Source organism: Schistocerca gregaria, chromosome 3, assembly GCF_023897955.1.
Source record: "Schistocerca gregaria isolate iqSchGreg1 chromosome 3, iqSchGreg1.2, whole genome shotgun sequence".
Classification (NCBI taxonomy): domain Eukaryota; kingdom Metazoa; phylum Arthropoda; class Insecta; order Orthoptera; family Acrididae; genus Schistocerca; species Schistocerca gregaria.
In genome coordinates, this window is record NC_064922.1 from 287679708 (window position 1) to 287699354 (window position 19647).

Here is a 19647-nt window from a genome sequence, read left to right on the forward strand (position 1 = left end):
AATGCCTTGTGTGTTGCCTATAATTCTGTCGTCTGCTCTATATGAAAGAGGGTGGACCTAGCAAAATTAAAGTTCTTTCTAAAATATCTGTCTCTGGTTAGAGACACTCTTTGTTAAGGTTTTCGGTTTGAAAAATCATTCTATCAGTTTACTGGATAGTTAGGGTGCAGCACGCCTGGTTAGTAGACCCTGCTAGTTCGGGGAAATCGCTTGGACCTAGCATAGCAGGGAAGCATCAATGTACATTTTGTCTCTAACAAAAATTGTTTCTCATGACGTGATCTCGAAACCTAGACTTTGAAAAACGTTATACATGTAGATGTACAGGCGACTTAAGGCAATATGAACACGAATATGGGATTTTGCACTCCTCACGTAATGTACAAAGTGTTCGTTCATCAAATCTCTAGTAATAGCTTCTTCCAACAAACACGTGTTATTAAAAGATGACGCCTACTTTACAATTGCGAGTTGTTTCAACTGTCGGGATGCTCACAGTTGAGTCTAGTAAGTGTACTTCAAAGAGCCTCTTGCCACGCTCTACGGTACTGTGTGGTCATTTTTGGGAGATATCAAGCATGTAATAAGTGTTACAGTGAAGACAGAATGGTCATATATTGTAAATATATGTGAACATGTCATTAATAATAGTTGCTCATAATATTTGCTCTTTACTGTCAGACGTTAGAAACTTCTTGCGTCTTTTACTCGTAAAAGACAACTTAAAAAGAATTATGTTCCTTGACAAAATATCATACACTGTCTTTGTGCAATAGAGTGTCACTGAGAGCCACAACATAATTCTCATCCTTTTCTTCTTGTTCAGTATTAGACCACGTTGTCTATTCCGAGTTCTTCATCCATCCAACTTTTCTTGGAAGTCATTCCTAATGTAGTAAACATCCTGCTGGGGCAGATCCTAAAAACTCCGTATTATTTCAGCCACAAATAAAAGAGAAATTAAAAAAGTGCGGAGATTTTCATACTTTTTAGTCTCTGTTTTCTGAAACAGTGAAAATGTATGTCTTTGTCAGTTTCTGTGAAACAAAACTGAAATACAAATATTTCGTGTTTTGCAGACGGTTGAAGAATAAAAAACATTTCCCAAACACGAGAAGAAATAAAACCACGAGCGCACAATTCAGCATGAAAATCATTTCATAGCCATACGAAGGACTTCCTGTGAAGCCCGCTGTTTCGCTTTTCTGTATTCTAAATTACACAGGTCAACGACGAAATATTTTTCTTAGGTAACATCTCGATCTGAAGATTTTATTTGCTGCTGAATACGCCACAAAGTGATTATAGCTAATACGTGAAATTGTAATGAAAATTGATCTAATTTTCCACTATAAACATTAAAATATTATTAGAAAGGCACTGTAAATCTGGTCCGATGAAATGTCAACTGTACGTCTCGGTGAACTAATACAGTGGAGTTCGTATTCTTGATGCCATCTCTTCATCATTTAGATGTACTGCTGGTGAAAGCTTACAGATTTTTGACGGCAAGGGAGGAGGGGGAGGGACGGGGAGTGGGGGGGGGGGAGGGGGGAAGCAATCAAGGTTACTGTTAAAAAAGTGACAGTTGATGTCCATAAAAATCGTAACTTGTTTCACTTTTCTAGCATGATGCCACAACAACTGTAATATGAACCCTTTCCTTCGTAACAGTTATCAAATATATTAAGTAAATTTCAGCTTGATATTAACTGAAATAGTAATATATTAATTTGAGGAAGAAGTTTCCGAGAACATACGTTTTGAGCACAGTATTGTATGGTAGTGAATCATGGAGCATGGGAGCACCGAAACAAGAAGAGAATCGAAGCGTTTCAAATGTGGGGCTACCGAAGGGTGCTGAAAATTTTGTAGGCCGATAAGATAATGAATGATGAAGTTCTACGCTGAATCGGACAAGATAATTACTCATGGAAAACATAGACAAGAAGAAGGGATACTATAATAGGAAATGTGTTAAGGTTTCAGCGAAAAACTTACACTGTTCTAGAGGGATCTTTAGAGGATAAAAATTGTAAGGGAATACAGAAACTGGAACACATTCTACAAATAATTGAGGACGTAGGGTCAAGTGCTGCTATAAGATAAGAAGTTGGGACATGGTAGGAATTTGTGACGAGCAGGTTCAAACTATTGAAAAGACTGATGACGGAAAAAAAGTATCGCTAAGTATATATTTTTTAGAGTATGTAGTCTTAATTCTAAAAAAAACTGTCATTGATACGGCATAGTTATTATTATATTTTGATCCACTACACTAAAAACCTCAAGAGTTAGCCACTGTTATTGAAAACGTCTTTTTGTAGTTGGTTTGTGTTATTGATTACTTTAATTCACCGAGGAAGTCTGTTTGGGTTGTAAAACATGCCTCTCATATAGCTTTCAGGTAATATAACACAGTAGAGCATGTTGTTGCCAAATTGTACACTTGTACAGGACATAAAAAGAGGCAACAATACATTTATTGTAAGGTGAATCTCGTGGTGAAACCTAAGAGATTTTTTTTATGAAGGAATTTGAGATTACTGCACATGCCAGAGGCAAGCGTACAAAGAAAGGCTTGTATACGGAAGGACAATGGCCTGTGGAGATGCCCTCCACTAAACGAGGGCTTTTCTCCTGGTAAATATCCGCGCCGCATAAACCGGGAAGGGGTCACCGCTGTAAACCTGCTTATTACCCACGGCTCGTCCAAAACCGCGCACAGCGGACGGGATGCATACGGGTCATTATTAGCCATAAACTTTAGAGGCCCGCATCAGCTTTTTGTCCCGCAGCGCGAAAGGTCAAGCACGCAGAACGTAGATGCGTTCGTGGCAAGCCAACGAGATATGAATATGCGTTGCTTTGTGCGAGCATGCGCCAATGTGCAGTCGCACGTAAAAAACATCCCGTCAACGTTAACGCACCTCTCGTCTTTTACTTCTTCTGTCCTTGATTGTTCCACTGGTACCAGTCACGTCAAAAGTTTATAGTAGTAATTTATCGTCCGGCCTTCCAGTAACTTTGAAAGTCTACGAACGAATGTTTTGCAAATGGAATAGATTCAGGAATCCTACCGTCTCTTAGCCAAGCGAAACCATTCTCCATTTGCTTCGTATTTATTAATATCATCGACGATATTGTTATGATACTGGCAGAGGGAAGTAACAGAAGAACTAAGACCCTCGATGCATTTCGACCAGACATACCACAACTTTTGTTTAGGATTCATTTTCGAAGAACTGCTAGAGGACTGCTTGAAAAGACCACACGCGGCTTTCCCTCTTTTTCTTGTCTCATTAGTCTTCCGTCTAATTTGATGCAGCCCGCCAAGAATTCCTCTCCCTTGCCAATCAGTCTTAAGAATGACACTTCCACCAAATGTCCTTAGTTGTTTGTTGGATATACTCGTATTTCAATATCTTCTGGCCCTGCTATTTTTCTAAAGCTTCCTCTATTACCATGGAACTTATTCTTGATGTCTTAATGCGTGTCCCATCATGCTATCTATTGTCCTTAGAGGCATTTCCCACACGTTCCTCTCCTCGCGCCTTCTGCAGAGAACATCCTCATTTCTTATCTTCTGAGTCCACCTGATTGCCAACATCCTTATCAGCACCACATCTCAAACATTTCGTTTCTCTTATTTTCCGATTTTCCTACAGCCAGGATTCAGTACTGTAAAATATTGTGCTCCAAACGAGCATTCTCAGAAAGTTCTTCCTCAAATTAATGTCAATGTTTGATTCCGGTAGACTAGTTTTAGCCAGGAATGACCTCTTTGTCTGAGCCAGTCTGCTGTTAGACTCCATGCTTTGTCCGCCATATATCATTTTCCTTCGAAATTAACCGTGTTCTGTCACTTCGTTGACAGATATGAAAATTACCGAACTATCAGTTTAATAAGTCACGGCTACAAAATACTAACGCGAATTCTTCACAGACGAATGGAAAAACTGGTAGAAGCCGACCTCGTGGAAGATCAGTTTGGATTCCGTAGAAATGTTGGAACACGCGAGGCAATACTGACCTTACGACTTATCTTAGATGAAAGAATAAGGAAAGGCAAGCCTATGTTTCTAGCATTTGTAGATTTAGAGGAAGCTTTTGACAATGTTGACTGGAATACACTATTTCAAATTCTGAAGGAGGCAGGGGTAAAATACAGGGAGTGAAAGGCTATTTACAATTTGTACAAAAACCAGATGGCAGTTATAAGAGTGGAGGGGCATGAAAGGGAAGCAGTGGTTGGGAAGGGAGTGAGACAGGGTTGAAGGCTCTCCCTCATATTATTCAATCTGTAAACAAAAAAAAAATTGGAGATGGTATTACAATCCGTGGAGAAGGAATAAAAACTTTGAGGTTCGACGATGCCATTGAAATTCTGTCAGAGACAGCAAGGCTCTGGAAGAGCAGTTGATCGGAATGGTCAGTGTCTTGAAAGGAGGATATAAGATGAACATCAATAAAAGCAAAACGAGGATAATGGAATGTAGTCGAATTAAGTCGGGTGATGCAGAGGGAATTTGATTGGGAAATGAGACACTTAAAGTAGTAAAGGAGTTTTTCTACTTGGGGAACAAAATAACTGATGATGGTCGAAGTAGAGAGGATATAAAAACTACACTGGCAATGGCAAGGAAAGCGTTTCTGAAGAAGAGAAATTTGTTAACATCGAATATAGATTTAAGTGTCAGGAAGTCGTTTGTGAAATTATTTGTATGGAGTGTAGCCATGTATGGAAGTGAAACATGGACGATAAATACTTTGGACAGGAAGAGAATAGAAGCTTTCGAAATGTGGTGCTAGAGGATAATGCTGAAGATTAGATGGGTAGATCACATAACTGATGAGGAGGTATTGAATAGAATTGTGGAGAAGAGGAGTTTGTGGCACAACTTGACAAGAAGAAGGGACCGGTTGGTAGGACATGTTCTGAGGCATCAAGGGATCACAAGTTTAGCATTTGAGGGCAGCGTGGAGGGTAAAAATCGTAGAGGGAGATCAAGAGATGAATACTCTAATCAGATTCAGAAGGATGTAAGTTGCAGTAAGTACTGGGAGATGAAGCAGCTTGCACAGGATAGATTAGCATGGAGACTGCATCAAACCAGTCTCAGGACTGAAGACCACAACAACAACATCCTCCATTACATGACCATCACAATAGACATTTGAGCCGTGGTGCGCCTTTACTGAGTCACCAGCTCTTTGGCACGACTATCGATTACCCAGCTGCATTTCGCTCTTTGCCCCTGTTGTGATCTGGCGGCGGGTATTGGCTTTCGGGAAGTTGGTCGTGGGACTCGCTACGAGGCGCTAGGGTGTGCCTGAGGGGACGAAGGAACAAAACATGCGCGATCGGCCAGCGGCGATGCGGACGAACTACCTTGCACGACGGTCACGACTTGGTGGTGCATCTGCCTGATGTCAACTCACGCTGCTCGTCGCATTGCTTTAGTGCCTGTTTTCTCGGACAGATCCTTTCCTCGAGACCATCTCGAACAACGCTCTCCATTGGAAGTGTAACTAGTTTTGTTGCTCTGGTACCGCGCGTCGCGGATTCTGAATCCCCATCAGACGTCATTGACGTCGAAGACCCCTAGAGGTCTCTGCACCATCGCGCCTTAAGCTGTGGCGGCGCGCGCCTTATGGCCCGCTTTTAGTGTGAGGGCGCCACAGTGGAACACATGGTTACAGTGGCCAATAGCGGCGCCAGATAGAGTACTTAAGCGCCTGCCTGTCGCTCAGCCAGCGTTCACTTTTGCCGTCGGATTCATCAGTGTTCTGTGCGCCGGGTCAACGTCTTTTCAATGTCGTTATCGTCGAGTGTGAACGGCTCCGTGTTTTTTGTGTATCTGTGACCACTATTTTTTGCCTGTCACTATGTACATTCTGCTTCTTCATTCTGTGTTCTGTTATTGTCAACACTATGGCTGAAGAGCGGCGTAACATGCCGCTGACAGCCTACCTGATTGTTTAGGTATTAAAATAACAATAAAGGAAAAAAAAGCTCAGCCAGCCCTCTCTCCCTTCTCTCCCCCTTCCCTCCCTCCTCCCTCTCTCACCCCTCCTCCCTCGGGCTTCCCTTACCCCATACCTTCATTCCTCCCCCCATCTCCTCTGCCCTTGGCATCTTTGCTCTCCCCTCTCCCTGCCCCACCACCTTCTTCGCCTCTTGGCAGGTCCCCGGACTCACACATGTAAAGTGGACATTCGCGCGCCGGAGATTATTGCCATCGTTTTAGTGTGTGTGCCGTCGTGTTTGTGCCTCAGTGTTCTTCGCCGCCCACTCTCCATCGTTCACTTGTCGTCTCCGTCATCAGTGTCCGTGTTCAGTACCAACAGTTTATTTAAGTGTCTTCGCGTGTAAACAGCTTCGTGTTCTTTGTTTCTGTGTCTACTGTTTTTCTGCCTCCCACTTTGTTCTGTATATTCTCTGCCTCCATTGAATTTTCTCTGTAAAACTTGTGGCTGAAGAGCAGCGCAGTGTGCTGCTGCCATCCCACCTTTTTGTTACGTGTCAAATAACAATAAAGAAAAAAAACAACAACAAAAAAACCTCAGCCATCCAGTCTAATCTTGCATACGTTTGTGAACACATCGCCTCCCATTAGATAGCTTACTTACTTTCTTGTTCTGTGTACGAGTGGACGTGTTTGTTAGGTTTCCTTGTGACTCCGTTGTTCGATCTTCTTGTTGTTCGCCAGCTGTTGTGGGCGAGCGGTTCTAGGCGCTTCAGTCTGGAACCGCGCGACCGCTATGGTCGCAGGTTCGAATCCTGCCATGGTTGTGTGTGATGTCTTTAGGTTAGTTAGGTTAAATTAGTTCTAAGTTCTAGGGGACTGGTGACCACAGAAGTTAAGTCCCATAGTGCTCGGAGCCATTTGTTGTTGTTGTTGTAGTTGTTGTTGTTCGTTCTGTCCTTCGTTGGTCGTGTCCGTCCTCTCCCGTTGTGTTGTTGTTCGCGGGCCTCTCCGTAGGTGTGCGCGCTTTCCGTCATTTCAACCCCGCGACTGTCCCGGTCGCAGTTACAACAGTTGCCTTCGTTTCATGGAACTATTTGCGCTGTAGCGACTGTCACGTGTTGGTTAGTTGCCCTAATGTACGTGTTGTTGAAGTAAGAGCAGCCGCCAAGGTGTGTGATCCCATGAAAACCAGCAGTCACTACTTACCTTAAGGAAATCTGTGCCTCCGAATATGTAGTAACTGTAAGGTATTGAACATATTAGCTCATAGTCCTGATTTTCTGCATATGAAGCTTACACAATAGGCACTTACATGGCAGACCTATGCAAAGAAATTAAACTGCACAAGCCTAACTTCCTGGCATTTTAAACCTGTGTGCTGGACTGAGACTCGAACTCGGGACCTTTGTCTTTCGCAGGCAAGTGCTCTACCAACTGAGCTACCCAAGCACGTCTCACACCCCTTTGTCACAGCTTTACTTCTGCCAGTACCTCGTCTCCTACCTTCCCAACTTTACAGAAGCTCTCCTGCGAACCTTGCAGAACAAGCACTCCTGAAAGAAAGGATATTGCAGAGACATGGCTTAGCCACAGCCTTGGGGTTGTTTCCAGAATGAGATTTTCATTCTGCAGCGGAGTGTTCGGTGATATGAAACTTCCTGGCAGATTAAAACTGTGTGCTGGACCGTTGTGATCGAGCGGTCCTAGGCGCTTCAGTCCGGAACCGCACTGCTGCTACGGTCGCAGGTACGAATCCTGCCTCGAGCGTGATGTCCTTAGGTTAGTTAGGTTTAAGTAGTTCAAAGTCTAGGGGACTAATGACCTCAGATGTTAAATCCCATAGTGCTCAGAGCCATTTGAACCATTCAAACTATATTATTTTACAGCATTCCATTTGTGTACAAGTCTTAGTTTAAATGTCTTACAGCATTGATATTGTTGCAAAATTTAACTAGTTTCCATTCAAAGCACTAATCGTTTTTTTAACTTATACTGTTTATTGATTAATTGATGTTTGCTTGGCGTTTGCCGTGTTTTCTGCAGTCTATTTGTGTTCCAGTTTTCTGCGAGTTGGGCTGTGTGGTTCAAATGGCTCTGAGCACCATGGGACTTAACTTCTGAGGTCATCAGTCCCCTAGAACTTAGAACTACTTAAAACTAACTAGCCTAAGGACATCACACACATCCATGCCCGAGGCAGGATTCGAACCTGCGACCGCAGCGGTCGCGCGGTTCCAGACTGTACCGCGTAGAACCGGTCGGTCACTCCGGCAGGTCTGGGGTGTGTGGGAGTAGCGCCACGTTCCGCTTCGGTGCACAGAAGCTGTGACGTCTAATGGGCAGTGACGTCCGGTCGGGCCCCGGCGTTTAGGTGTTGTTTTGGACGGCTGGTCTGCTGCTTCCGGCATTTTAAGTTACGTCACCTTTTGTCCAGGGCAACCTGGATCACTGCCCATTTGATTAATATCGAACATCCCTCAAGTATTTTAAAAAATTATCTTTGATTGCCAATGAATAACATTAAGTGTAATGTATTGTGATGGTTGTGTATTGCTAAAAAAAATTATCTTGGCCATCTTGAAATTACTTCGGATTTGTTGTTCATTAAGTAATTCTAATTTGCTGCTTGCGTCAGAAGGAAGTTATTGGTCATTTTGGATACTGTTTGTAAGACGGCCACTTGTCGATTGTACGTTAGCTGTTTTATAAATGCGAAATAAATTGTTAATTTATTAATCTACTAGTTGTTGTGTTTAAGGAGTGACGTTATAGGTGCCTTGACCTTCCATGCTAATCCTGACTTCCTAAGTCACAACATTCATGACCAGTCAGGTAAGAGATAAGTGAGTCGGGCAGAGACCCCTTCTGTTTCGCAGTGAATGGAATATCACCATCTAATGGCGATGTCGTCAAACGTCGTACTGGCACTCAAGGAGAGCATCGTTTTAAGCTATGCAGCGAGTATTGTGTTCCCTTATTGTCCTGCTAAACTAGCTCTCTCCTTAGATCTAATAGGCTCGATTTCCCTTCCGCGCCAATCGCGTTATTTATTAGCGAATGTCTCACGCTAAAAGTACATCCTTACCAAAAAATATTCTCTTCTAAAAGTATACAGTTCATAGATACTGTTCAGTTTGCTGGTATCTGAAAACTAGCATGTCCTGCGAATTGCCACAATAAACGACTTGTCTTATTGATTGTCACACCAACGCATCATACCTGTGACACTCTTTTCATTATTTCAGAATAACAAAAAGCAAGCTACCCTTCTTTGAACTCTTCAGATGTCCCCTGGCAATTTTATCTGGTAAGAATTTCATACCAGGCAACAATACTCCACAAGAGGACGGACAAATTATACGTAGGTATTCTCTTTAGTATCAGTGCACAGGCTTTCCAGGGGCAGTACTTATTGGCATTTTGTTGGAGCTTGCTGTGGGATCCTAAAAACAAAATTACTCGATGTTTCAGGGTTCCATCTATCCGCCATCTTGAGGAAAACCATTGCAACTGCTGAATCCCGCTGAAAACCGATTCCAAAGCTGGAAACGATCGTCCTATGTAGCCTACCGTCCTGTATTGGGCGCATGCACAGTCCAACACTTGTGCTGCCCCCAAAGACGTGTTGTTGCACCGCCTGTAGTAAACGACAGCGTTACGACGTATCGGACTATCAGCAAAAAACACTCGTGCCGACTGCACCAAAGAACGTTGCGCGTTCATGCGGAATAAAACAAAGTTGCACATACTTCTGAGAATAAAAATTTTGTCTCTATTATCAAGTTGTCTTCCGACCCAATTTCAGATGGCTCCTTATAAACACGAGCTGGAAACCGGACGCACCAGCCACTATTAGGGTTGCGTCACACTTTAAACGTATATCTCATTTAAACGGTGCTCCGCTACCGCCGATTTTTCAGGCTTTTGTAGCCTCGTATGACGAGAAGTTCCACCCACCGGTCCTGAACTGTGTGCATTACCTGACCTTCTCACTATGACACGGAATTTTGTATACGCGGAGGTATCTAGGTCCCAAATCCCAAATCACCCTTGATGGAGTCGTGTTGTGCCCTAATCTTTGCAGATGGGCAGAAAACATTCTTAATATCAAATCTCCTTAAGACTATTCCAGTCATTGAGGGTATCAGGCCAACTTAAGAAACGAGAGCCACAGATCTATACTGCTCTTCACGCATCTTCAGACCGGTCCAAATCCTTTAGATCGACGAATCTTCTCGGAGTATCAGTTTTCCTTACACATACGCCAAGTGTGCCAGATTCTATGTTATACGCGTCATTAATAGCAGTTTACAAGTGGAGGACTTTGAGGATAGAGCACTGAGAACATCGGCTCTGAAACGCAAATGTTTCGGTAGCTGCGCTGACGTTTTTCGTCTAGACCTGCGGACTTAACCGATATTTGGAGCACTTCAAATGTCTTCATGCTAGCATTAAGTTTACTATGGAGGATGAAAATGAAAGCTTAGAGTTTTGGATGCAACAGTTTACGAAAACATGATGGTATTCTCGGAAATTACCAGAAACGGACGAATACCGACCGATATCTTCATGAATAAGGTTGCCACCCTCCGTACTAAAACACTGACGTCCTCAGGACTCTGGTTGTTCGTTGGTATGGTCCTCATCACGAATACTGGTTCGATGCATCTCTCCATGCTAATCTATCTTGTGCAAGCCGCTTCATCTCTGCATAACTACCGGAACCTACATCCAACTGAATCTACTTACTTTCTTTTATCCCCTGTTCTCCCTCTACAATTTTTATCTCCATTAGCAAATTAAGGATTCCATGGTGCGTCATTATGTGTCCTAGCAATCGATCCATTCTCTTAGTCAGGTTGTACCATAAATTTCTTACTGTAATTCGATTCATTACCAACTGATTTGTTATTCCATCAACTCATCTAACCTTGTGCATTTGTCTATAGCACCACATTTCAAAAGCTTTTTTTCTCTCATTGTCTGAACGGCTTATCGTCCTATATTTTTTCCCTTACATAGATCCTGTAAGTAATCTTTCCACCTTTGAGCTTTCCCTTCATTGAGTAGTACTGGCTTGCCATGTGAGCTATTTGACACTCTTTTAGTTGCTTCCCTTTTCTCCAATGTTCTCTTTGGTTTAAGCGTAGGGGGTATCGTTTATCTTCCCCTAGTTATTCACGTTTCTACAACTCTGCGTTTGTGCTCTGCCTATTCCTATTGCTTAGACTTTCCGGTTCGGGAACAGCATATGCCCTGTGTACCAGAGTCCTTTGCACAGAAAGTGTTACTTCTGGCGGGAACAGTCTAGCAAAGGAAATGGCACAGTTGGCGTCTGTGTTTAAGGAAAATGGATACTCCGAGAAGCAGATTAGTTGGACTATGAAATCCGGACCACCTCAGGACGTGCATGAAGAAGAATATAGATCTGTGGCTTTTATTCCTTATGCCAGGATCGTATTTTAAAGAGTATTGATATTAAGAGTGTGTTCCGTCCACCTGTCAAAATTAGGCCACTACTCGACTCCGTCAAAGATGGTTTGGGGCTTTGGTCAGACTGGTAAGGCTTACATCAACCTGTCGACTCGGGCAGTTCAGGACAAGTACACGAAACTTGGCCATCACACCAGGTTACAACTGCGTGAAAATTCGGCGGTCGAGGAGCATTGTTTAAACGAGGGAAGCGGGATGAGATATGACAAGATACTGAGAGTACGCTATGTGCGGTTTTTGGAACAGTGTTTATAAAGGGTCTACTAAAGTTAGGTTGCCAAACAACTTGATTGATGAAGACGAGTATATTCCTCTTAGCAGGTCATGAAATCTGGTATTATCCCTATGAAAGGTCTAATTTCTTTGGTGTGGTATATTTGGGTCTTTGAGGCTGATGTTTGGTTCGATAAATCGTCAGCGCCGGTGTCCACTACGGGCGGCGCGATAGGGGCAGTACTGTGGATAGTGCAAGTATTAGGTGGCGCACGCGATTTGTACGGTATGGGGGATTATATGAGTGTGGAAACTTAAATAGTGGCAACTATTTATTAACAACCTATACAAAAGAGTTACATGTTTGCCCATGTTACAGTTCTTCAAAGTAGTCACCAGCGTTGTGTAGAACCCGTTGCCAGCGATGTGGAAGGAGTAGTATACCGTTAGCAGAGCCTGTTCTGTTAATGGTGCGCATGGGCCGTCTACTGCCTGTCGATTTTCAGGAACTGTTCTGAAGTGGTTCCTTCATCTTCGGAATAAAGTCACAAGGACTTAAGTCCGGGGAGTATGGTGGATGGTACAGTACTTCGCAGTCCCATCGAACAAACAGAGCAGCCACAGATTGCGCTGTACTCGCCCTCGCATTGTCGTGCAAAATGATGGGTGGGTTGCGCAGGAAGTGTCGCCGCTTCTTTCGCAAAGCTGGCCTCGGTTGATGCTCCAAAAACCGAACAGTAATGCTGTGCATTGACGGCGGTATTCGTTTCAGAACTGTTCCAGAGATTCGACAGGCAGTATACCGCTCCATTCGCATCATCGTCACACTCTGCTAACGGTGTACTACGCCTTCCACATCGCTGGGAACGGGTTCTACACAATTCTGGTGACTGATTTGAAGAACAGTAAAAGGTGCAAACATGCAACTTTTTTGTATCGGCTGTGAATAAATAGATGCCACTATTTAAGTTCCAACCCTCGTATAAAACGACGAGTTCTCGTCTTGGTATGAGATTTCCACAGGACTCAGTGCTAATACCATCTCTCCTGAAGTTGGCGAACAGATGGACCTTCGAAATATCGTGATTATTTTCAGATATAGCAGCTAACTCGTGGAGATTACGTCTCTTTAGTAGATCTGTTGCTTCTTCCAAGTGTTTTGTCAGTGAAACGCAGCCTTTTATTCTCAATCTCCACATTTTCTATGCGATGTTTCCAATTTAAGTTGTTAGTAGCTGTAATCCCTATGTGTTTAATTCAATGTAAAATCTTTAAATTTGTGTTATTTATTGCGTAAAACAATTTAACAAATTTTTTGGTACTTGTGTAGAGGACGTCACAATCTTTAATGTTCAGGGCCGACTCCGATTTACCGCCCCAAGCAGTCATCTTGTCTAAATAGTTTTGCAACTCATCCTTGTGTTCTGATGACTTTACTAGGAGTATACGATAGCATCATCTGCAAAAGTATAAGAGAGTTGTTTACATAGATCAGTGATTCCCAACCACTTCTACCTGATACCTGTGGTCGGAGAAACCAGCTTAAGGAGATATGGAGGTAAACTTGACTACCGCTGTGTCTAAAAGTACTATTTTCCAGTTTATTTACAACTAATATCCGTACAAGTTTACAAGTACTGTGCTGTTTATTTAAATGTACATTCTTTATTAACTGCAAGGAAAGGAAACCAGGAGGACGAACGTGATTACTAGGAAGAATTTACTGGTCGCTGGATTGTAAGGGGAGATCCTGTTCCATAGCCTACGAGGTCACCTAATATGAGTCACCTTGATTACCTCCTTTGGCGATATATAAAGTCACTTGTGTGTGAGACCCCGGTGGATACGGAGTTAGAATTAGTTGCCAGAACTGTAGATGCCTGTGCTGTTATTCGAAACACACCAGGGATATTTGTCAGGATGTGTCAGAATGTTGTTTGCCAACGTCACGCTTGCAATGAAGTTGATGACTGACACTTTCAGCACATTTTGTAAGATACAGTGCAAATGGTACGTTCATTGTGTCAATGATGGTATTTGAAGTTAACTGTAACTGAAACTTCTTTATTTAAATGAGTGTATCTGTACTTAAACTGCAGAAAGACTGAGAAGATAAAACTTCAAAATCATTTGATTCTAAAACAGCTGAGTAAAACTCAACGTACTGAGCCTACGCTCTCTTTACTTTTTCGTATCATGTCAGCACTGACCCACAATATTCTAGCGCAACCCAATCTGACGGCTTAAAAAATTACAACCTGACTTCAAATAATTTATTCAAAAGAATGGTCCTAATTAAAAATAAATCTTAACAATAACCTGTACATTTCATTAAGCACTTACCTCACAAAAATCTTCATTACGCGATCTACTGCAAGAAAGCGAGCGTTAATACTGCCAGCTAAATAAAAGATTATAACTGCTAAAGCTACTAACTACTAATAGGCATGTGGTTAGGAAAGGAAAGATTTTGTTGCAAACCAAATAATGTATTTTTTTACCTTCATAATGTAACATCCACATGTTTACTTCCAACTGCCCGAAAGTACTTCCGTCGCTGCTGGCGACTAACTTCCAACTGCCCAACAGTAGTGGCGATTAACTTCCAACAACGAGTCCGACCAGCCACAGAGTCTCTTACAAAGAAAGCGCAGTCAGAGATCCAATGCAAAGCGCTACACAGCGCTGCCAACACAGAAGCAGCCCACTTACATACCTAATGCAAATTCCTGTTATCTCCTTAAGCTGGCCTCTCCGACCGCGGGTTCCCTACCTCCAGTTGTTCAGTGGAGCATCCCCTATGTTCCGTTAAATTTTTGCACGCTCTTACGGAAACACCCTGTACCAAATTATGCCTTGTGCGATTGAATGATTCTGCTTGCTCCAGAGCTGTTTACCCACGTCTTCCCTGTCCACCAACAAATCCTCATGGCCTTCCCCCCACTCCCATCCCCAAGGTTGAGAACCACTGATATAGATCAGCAGCTACAGGCTTATAACAATCCTTTTTTTGGAGAGCGCTTGATTTAATTTGCCATTCATTAAATGCCTTTGTGTCAGTTACTACGAACTGTGGGTTTATAGCAGGAGATCACGAAGCCAGTAGCACAAGTGAGACAGGCGCTCACCCGCTCGGGCAGACAGTCTGCGCTGGTACGGATCGCTGCTCTTACCTGCTGCTTGGGAGTGTCGCGCCGGCGCTGGCAGACAAAGGCGTTGCGGACGGCGCAGGAGCGGTCGTTCCAGCGGAAGGAGCGGTCTCGGTGTCCGGCCAGCGAGCGCCGCACCTCCACGCAGTTCTGCTCGGCCAGCGCGTCGTCGTTGGGCTGCTGCGGGAACCAGTCTGCGGCACCACACACCACAGACACGCTGCCGTTACTTGCAAACACTGCGCAGTGTGCTTCTGGCACATGAAGCCACTCTTACACAGGTGTAAGGCATGATTTCAAATAACTCCGTTACTAGAATGAGATTCTCACTCTGCAGTGGAGTGTGGGCTGATATGAAACTTCCTGGCAGATTAAAACTGAGTGCCCGACCGGGACTCGAACTCGGGATCTTTGCCTTTCGCGGGCAAGTGCTCTACCTACTGAGCTACCCAAGCACGACTCACGCCCCGTCCTCACAACTTTACTTCTGCCAGTACCTCGCCCCCTACCTTCCCGAGTTCGAGTCTCGGTTCGGCACACAGTTTTAATCTGCCAGGAAGTTTCAACTTCGTTACTGTTTTGTGTAGAATTATGAATTATTTAAGAACAACCATTTCAAAAGAATAAGTAGTATACTAAGAAACTTTAGACGTAAAAAATTATGGTTATGTCGACATTTGTTTTGTGTAAGTCTATAAATAGTCGAGGCAATAATGTCTCAATCTCTTTTTGTCATTTTATTCCAGCTCACCCTGCCTTACGTTGTTCGCATCGCGTTAGGTCGTATGAGCGCTTATAGTGAAAACATACACATCAAAAAAACTTTTGCATCACCTCGGTACCGAGAGTTCCGGAACCTGTACAAAAAATTGGATAGAGATCAACATAAACGTCACTTCCGCCCTTTTTATTGCTCAGGAATACCACACATTGCATGTTGTACCACCATAAAGCGACACCTTCAGAGGTGGTGTTCCATATTGCTGTACATCCCGGTACTTCTAATACTCAGTAGCATGTGTTCTTGCATTCATGTATGCCTGTATTCGTCGTGGCATACTATCCACAAGTTGGTCCAGATTCTCCCACTCCTCAACGGCGATTCGGCATAGGTCTTTCAGAGTGGTTGGTGGGTCACGTAGTCCTTGATCAGCCCTTTTCAATCTAACCCAGGCATGTTCGACAGGGTTCATGTCTGAGAACATGCTAGCCACTAGTCGAGCGATGTCATTATCCTGAAGGAAGTCATTCACAAGATGTGCACGATGGGGGCGCGAATTTCCGTCCATGAAAACGAATGCCTCGCCAATATGTTGCCGATTTGGTTGCACTATTGGTTGGAGGATTGCATTCACATATCGTACGGCCATTACGGCGCGTTCCATGACCACCAGCGGCGTACGTCGGCTCCCTGTAATGCCACCCCAAAACAGCAAGGAACCTACACTTAGCTGCACTCGCTGGGCAGTGTGTCTAAGGCGTTCAGCCTGACCGACTTGCTTCCAAACACGTCTTCGACGATTGTCTGGTTGAAGGCGTAAGCGACGCTCATCGGTGTAGGTAATGTGATGCCAATCCTGAGCGGTCCATTAGGCATGTTGTTGGGCCCGTCTGTACCGCGCTGCATGTTGTCGTGGTTGCAAAGATGGACCTCGCCATGGACGTCAGGAGTGAAGTTGCGCATCATGCAGCCTATTGCGCACAGTTTGAGTCGTAACACGACGTCCTGTGGCTACACGAAAAGCGTCATTCAACATGGTGACGTTGCTGTCAGGGTTCCTCCGAGCCATAATTTTAGGTAGCGGTCATCCACTGCAGTAGTAGCCCTTGGGCGGCCAGAGTCATCGACAGTTCCTGTCTGTCTGTGTGTATCTCCTCCATGTCCGAACAACATCGCTTTGGTTCACTCCGAGACACTTCCCTTGTTGAGAGCCCTCCCTGGCACAAAATAACAATGCGGACACCATCGAACCGCTGTATTGACCGTATAGGCGTGATTGAACTACATACAACGCGAGACGTGTACCTCCTTCCTGGTGGAATGACTGGAAATGATCAGCTGTTGGACGTACTCAGTCTAATAGGCGCTGCTCATGTATGGTTGTTTACATCTTTGGGTGGGATTAGTGACATCTCTGAATAGTCAAAGGGACTGTGCCTGTGATACAATATCCACAGTCAACGTCAATCTTCAGTTCTGGGGACCTGGGTGATGCAAAAGTTTTTTTGATGTATGTATATACTGTGAAAGTATTCAAAATTTTAATTTCGCATGTACCTTCCAATTTATCTGAAAGTAATTACCTTTGCGAGAGGGAACAGTTGTATTATTAAAAAGGAAATTATAGTTAATTTTTAAAGCGAATTCAGGGAAGTGAGATGGGGGGTTTCAATGGACAGAAATTAATCCAAAGCTTAAACTGTGAGAAAAATTAATTATTTTTGATTTCTACATTACACAGCCCAGCGCAGCGATCATCAATTTTTTAATAAAATAGAACTCAAAGTTAACATACGCATAGGATCTCTGACTGTCAGCATTAATGAATATTGACTTTATATTAACTCACAAAAATAGCTTTTCCAGTGAATTTAACTTACTTGCAAGAGTGTAAACACTTGCTTAAAGGCTATCGACTTCATTCGTTGATTAACCAATCAAAGTTACAGAGAGAACGATATTACGAAATATTCAGTTCTACTACGAATCTTGTTTTACGACAAATTTTAAAGACTTGTGGTGTCTTCTTAAAAAAAAAAGGAAAACTGCCGAGAATTCTTCCTGGTTGTATGGTCGTGGTCAACGGAACTCTTGAGTCGGTAAGAGACGGTAAGCACAACCAGGAGCACCTCCTAAGATGTCCACCGAGCGAGGTGGCGCAGTGGTTAGCACACTGGACTCGCATTCGGGAGGACGACGGTTCAATCCCGTCTCCAGCCATCCTGATTTAGGTTATCCGTGATTTCCCTAAATCGTTTCAGGCAAATGCCGGGATGGTTCCTTTGAAAGGGCACGGCCGATTTCCTTCTCCATCCTTCCCTAACCCGAGCTTGCGATCCGTCTCTAATGACCTCGTTGTCGACGAGACGTTAAACAACGCTAACCTAACCTAACCTAAGATGTTCAACGAGCTTTGGACGAAATGTCAGGGATAGAAGAGTTCCATTGACCACGACCATAGAACCCGGAAGAACTCTCGGCAGCTGCATCATCCTGTCGTGAAAGCCTTCTTTGTATGAAAAGTAAAACTGTTACCACGCCCTCAGATTACACGAAATACATCATTAACGCAGACTAACTACCGCTATCTAGTCAACGAATATCAAGATTACGAGAGCCGTCGCACACAGTGGTCGATACGTATACTGTCTGACAAAAAAATAAATAAAGCACCAGAACACATGGTCGGATGTCAATGTAACCATCGACAGGTATGTAAATGCGACTGGCAGAAAGGCCCCAGAGGTGCAGTGGTGGTGCTCATGTTCATTATTGTTAAAAGGTGTGGTAGGCTATATAAGGTGCGTGAACAGCGCCGGATGCTGAGTGATCGCTGTGAAGGACACGGAGATGCCGCGTACCCGTGTGAGACAGCGTTATCAGAAATTGACAGAGTTAGAATGTGTGGTATTCCATTTGGCCAGCTGGTCGAATCGTTCAATTTTTGGGGCATTCAAATGTGACAATAGATACTGGACTCCACATGTCATCTGAGAACAAGTTATGGGCTCACTGCAACATTCTGTGCAATCCTGTACCTATGGTTGGAGACTAGCAGCAGCTGTACCGTCCCGTGTGTAGGCTCCCACAAACCAATATAAACGTCTGCGTTTGAAATGGTGCCGCGACCGAGAAGCATGCAATGCTGATGAATGGAGTCCCACTGTGTTCAGTGACGGAAGGCGGTTCTGCGCTACCCCGGATCACCATTATCGGCGAGTGTGGTGGACAACTGTGGAGATGTTCCATTTTTGCAGCGTTTTAGAGAGGCACAGCAGTATACTTCTACCCTCATGCACTGATGAGCCATCCGGGAAAACTTCACGTCACAGCTGGTAATTATTTAGTGAAATCTGAGTACACGCTCGTACGACACGGAGATCCTATGTCCTCATGTGTTACCTCTCACGCGAAAGTATCGTGGTGTAATTTTCTGAGAGGACAATGATCATACACACATGGTATGCATATCTATGAAACGTCTGGGTGACTCCCGTGGCCTGCAAGATCCCAAGATCTGTCTCCGATGGAACACGTGTTACCCAGTTGGGATTTCAACTCAGCTTCAGTGCCAGTCTCCAGGATATCATTGACGAGTTCAATATTTGTGGGCTAACTAGCCTCAGGAGATAATATGACCTCTCCCAATCGAATGCGTGCGTGCATCCAGGTCACAGCAGTTGCATTGTTATACTGACAAATAGGATCATATTAGCAACCTCTCAAGCAGTGAAGATTCATATCGTTTCACTCTCCCGCTCCGGTTGCTTTACTTTTTTTGTCAGGTGGTGTATAAAGCCATTAATATGGAAAAACAAACAAGGAACGCTAGGTTATGAAAAATATCTGAACGAACTTCATTTCACTGATGACACAGTACTGTTTACTCCTTCTGCAGAAAAATAAATAAGACAGCCTGAAATTCAACTGTTATACACTGATGAGCCAGACCATTATGCCCTCCTGCGTAATAGATTGTTTGTCCATCTTTGGACCGAAATACATTACTTATTCTGCGAATAAGTGATCCGACAGTTTTTGGCAGGTTTTTGAAGGTATGTGCATGATTCACAGGTTGTGTATTTACGTAAATAACGGG

General features: G+C 43.7%; 1 protein-coding gene across 1 annotated transcript in view; it reads right to left on the reverse strand.

Moving 5' to 3' along the window:
• Positions 1 to 19647, reverse strand: part of LOC126355345 (uncharacterized) — a 708215-nt gene that overhangs the window by 430649 nt on the left and 257919 nt on the right. The window contains exon 7 of the mRNA XM_050005639.1: positions 14852 to 15021. Coding sequence (XP_049861596.1) covers positions 14852 to 15021 — 170 coding nt within the window. The remainder of the gene's footprint in view (positions 1 to 14851; positions 15022 to 19647) is intronic.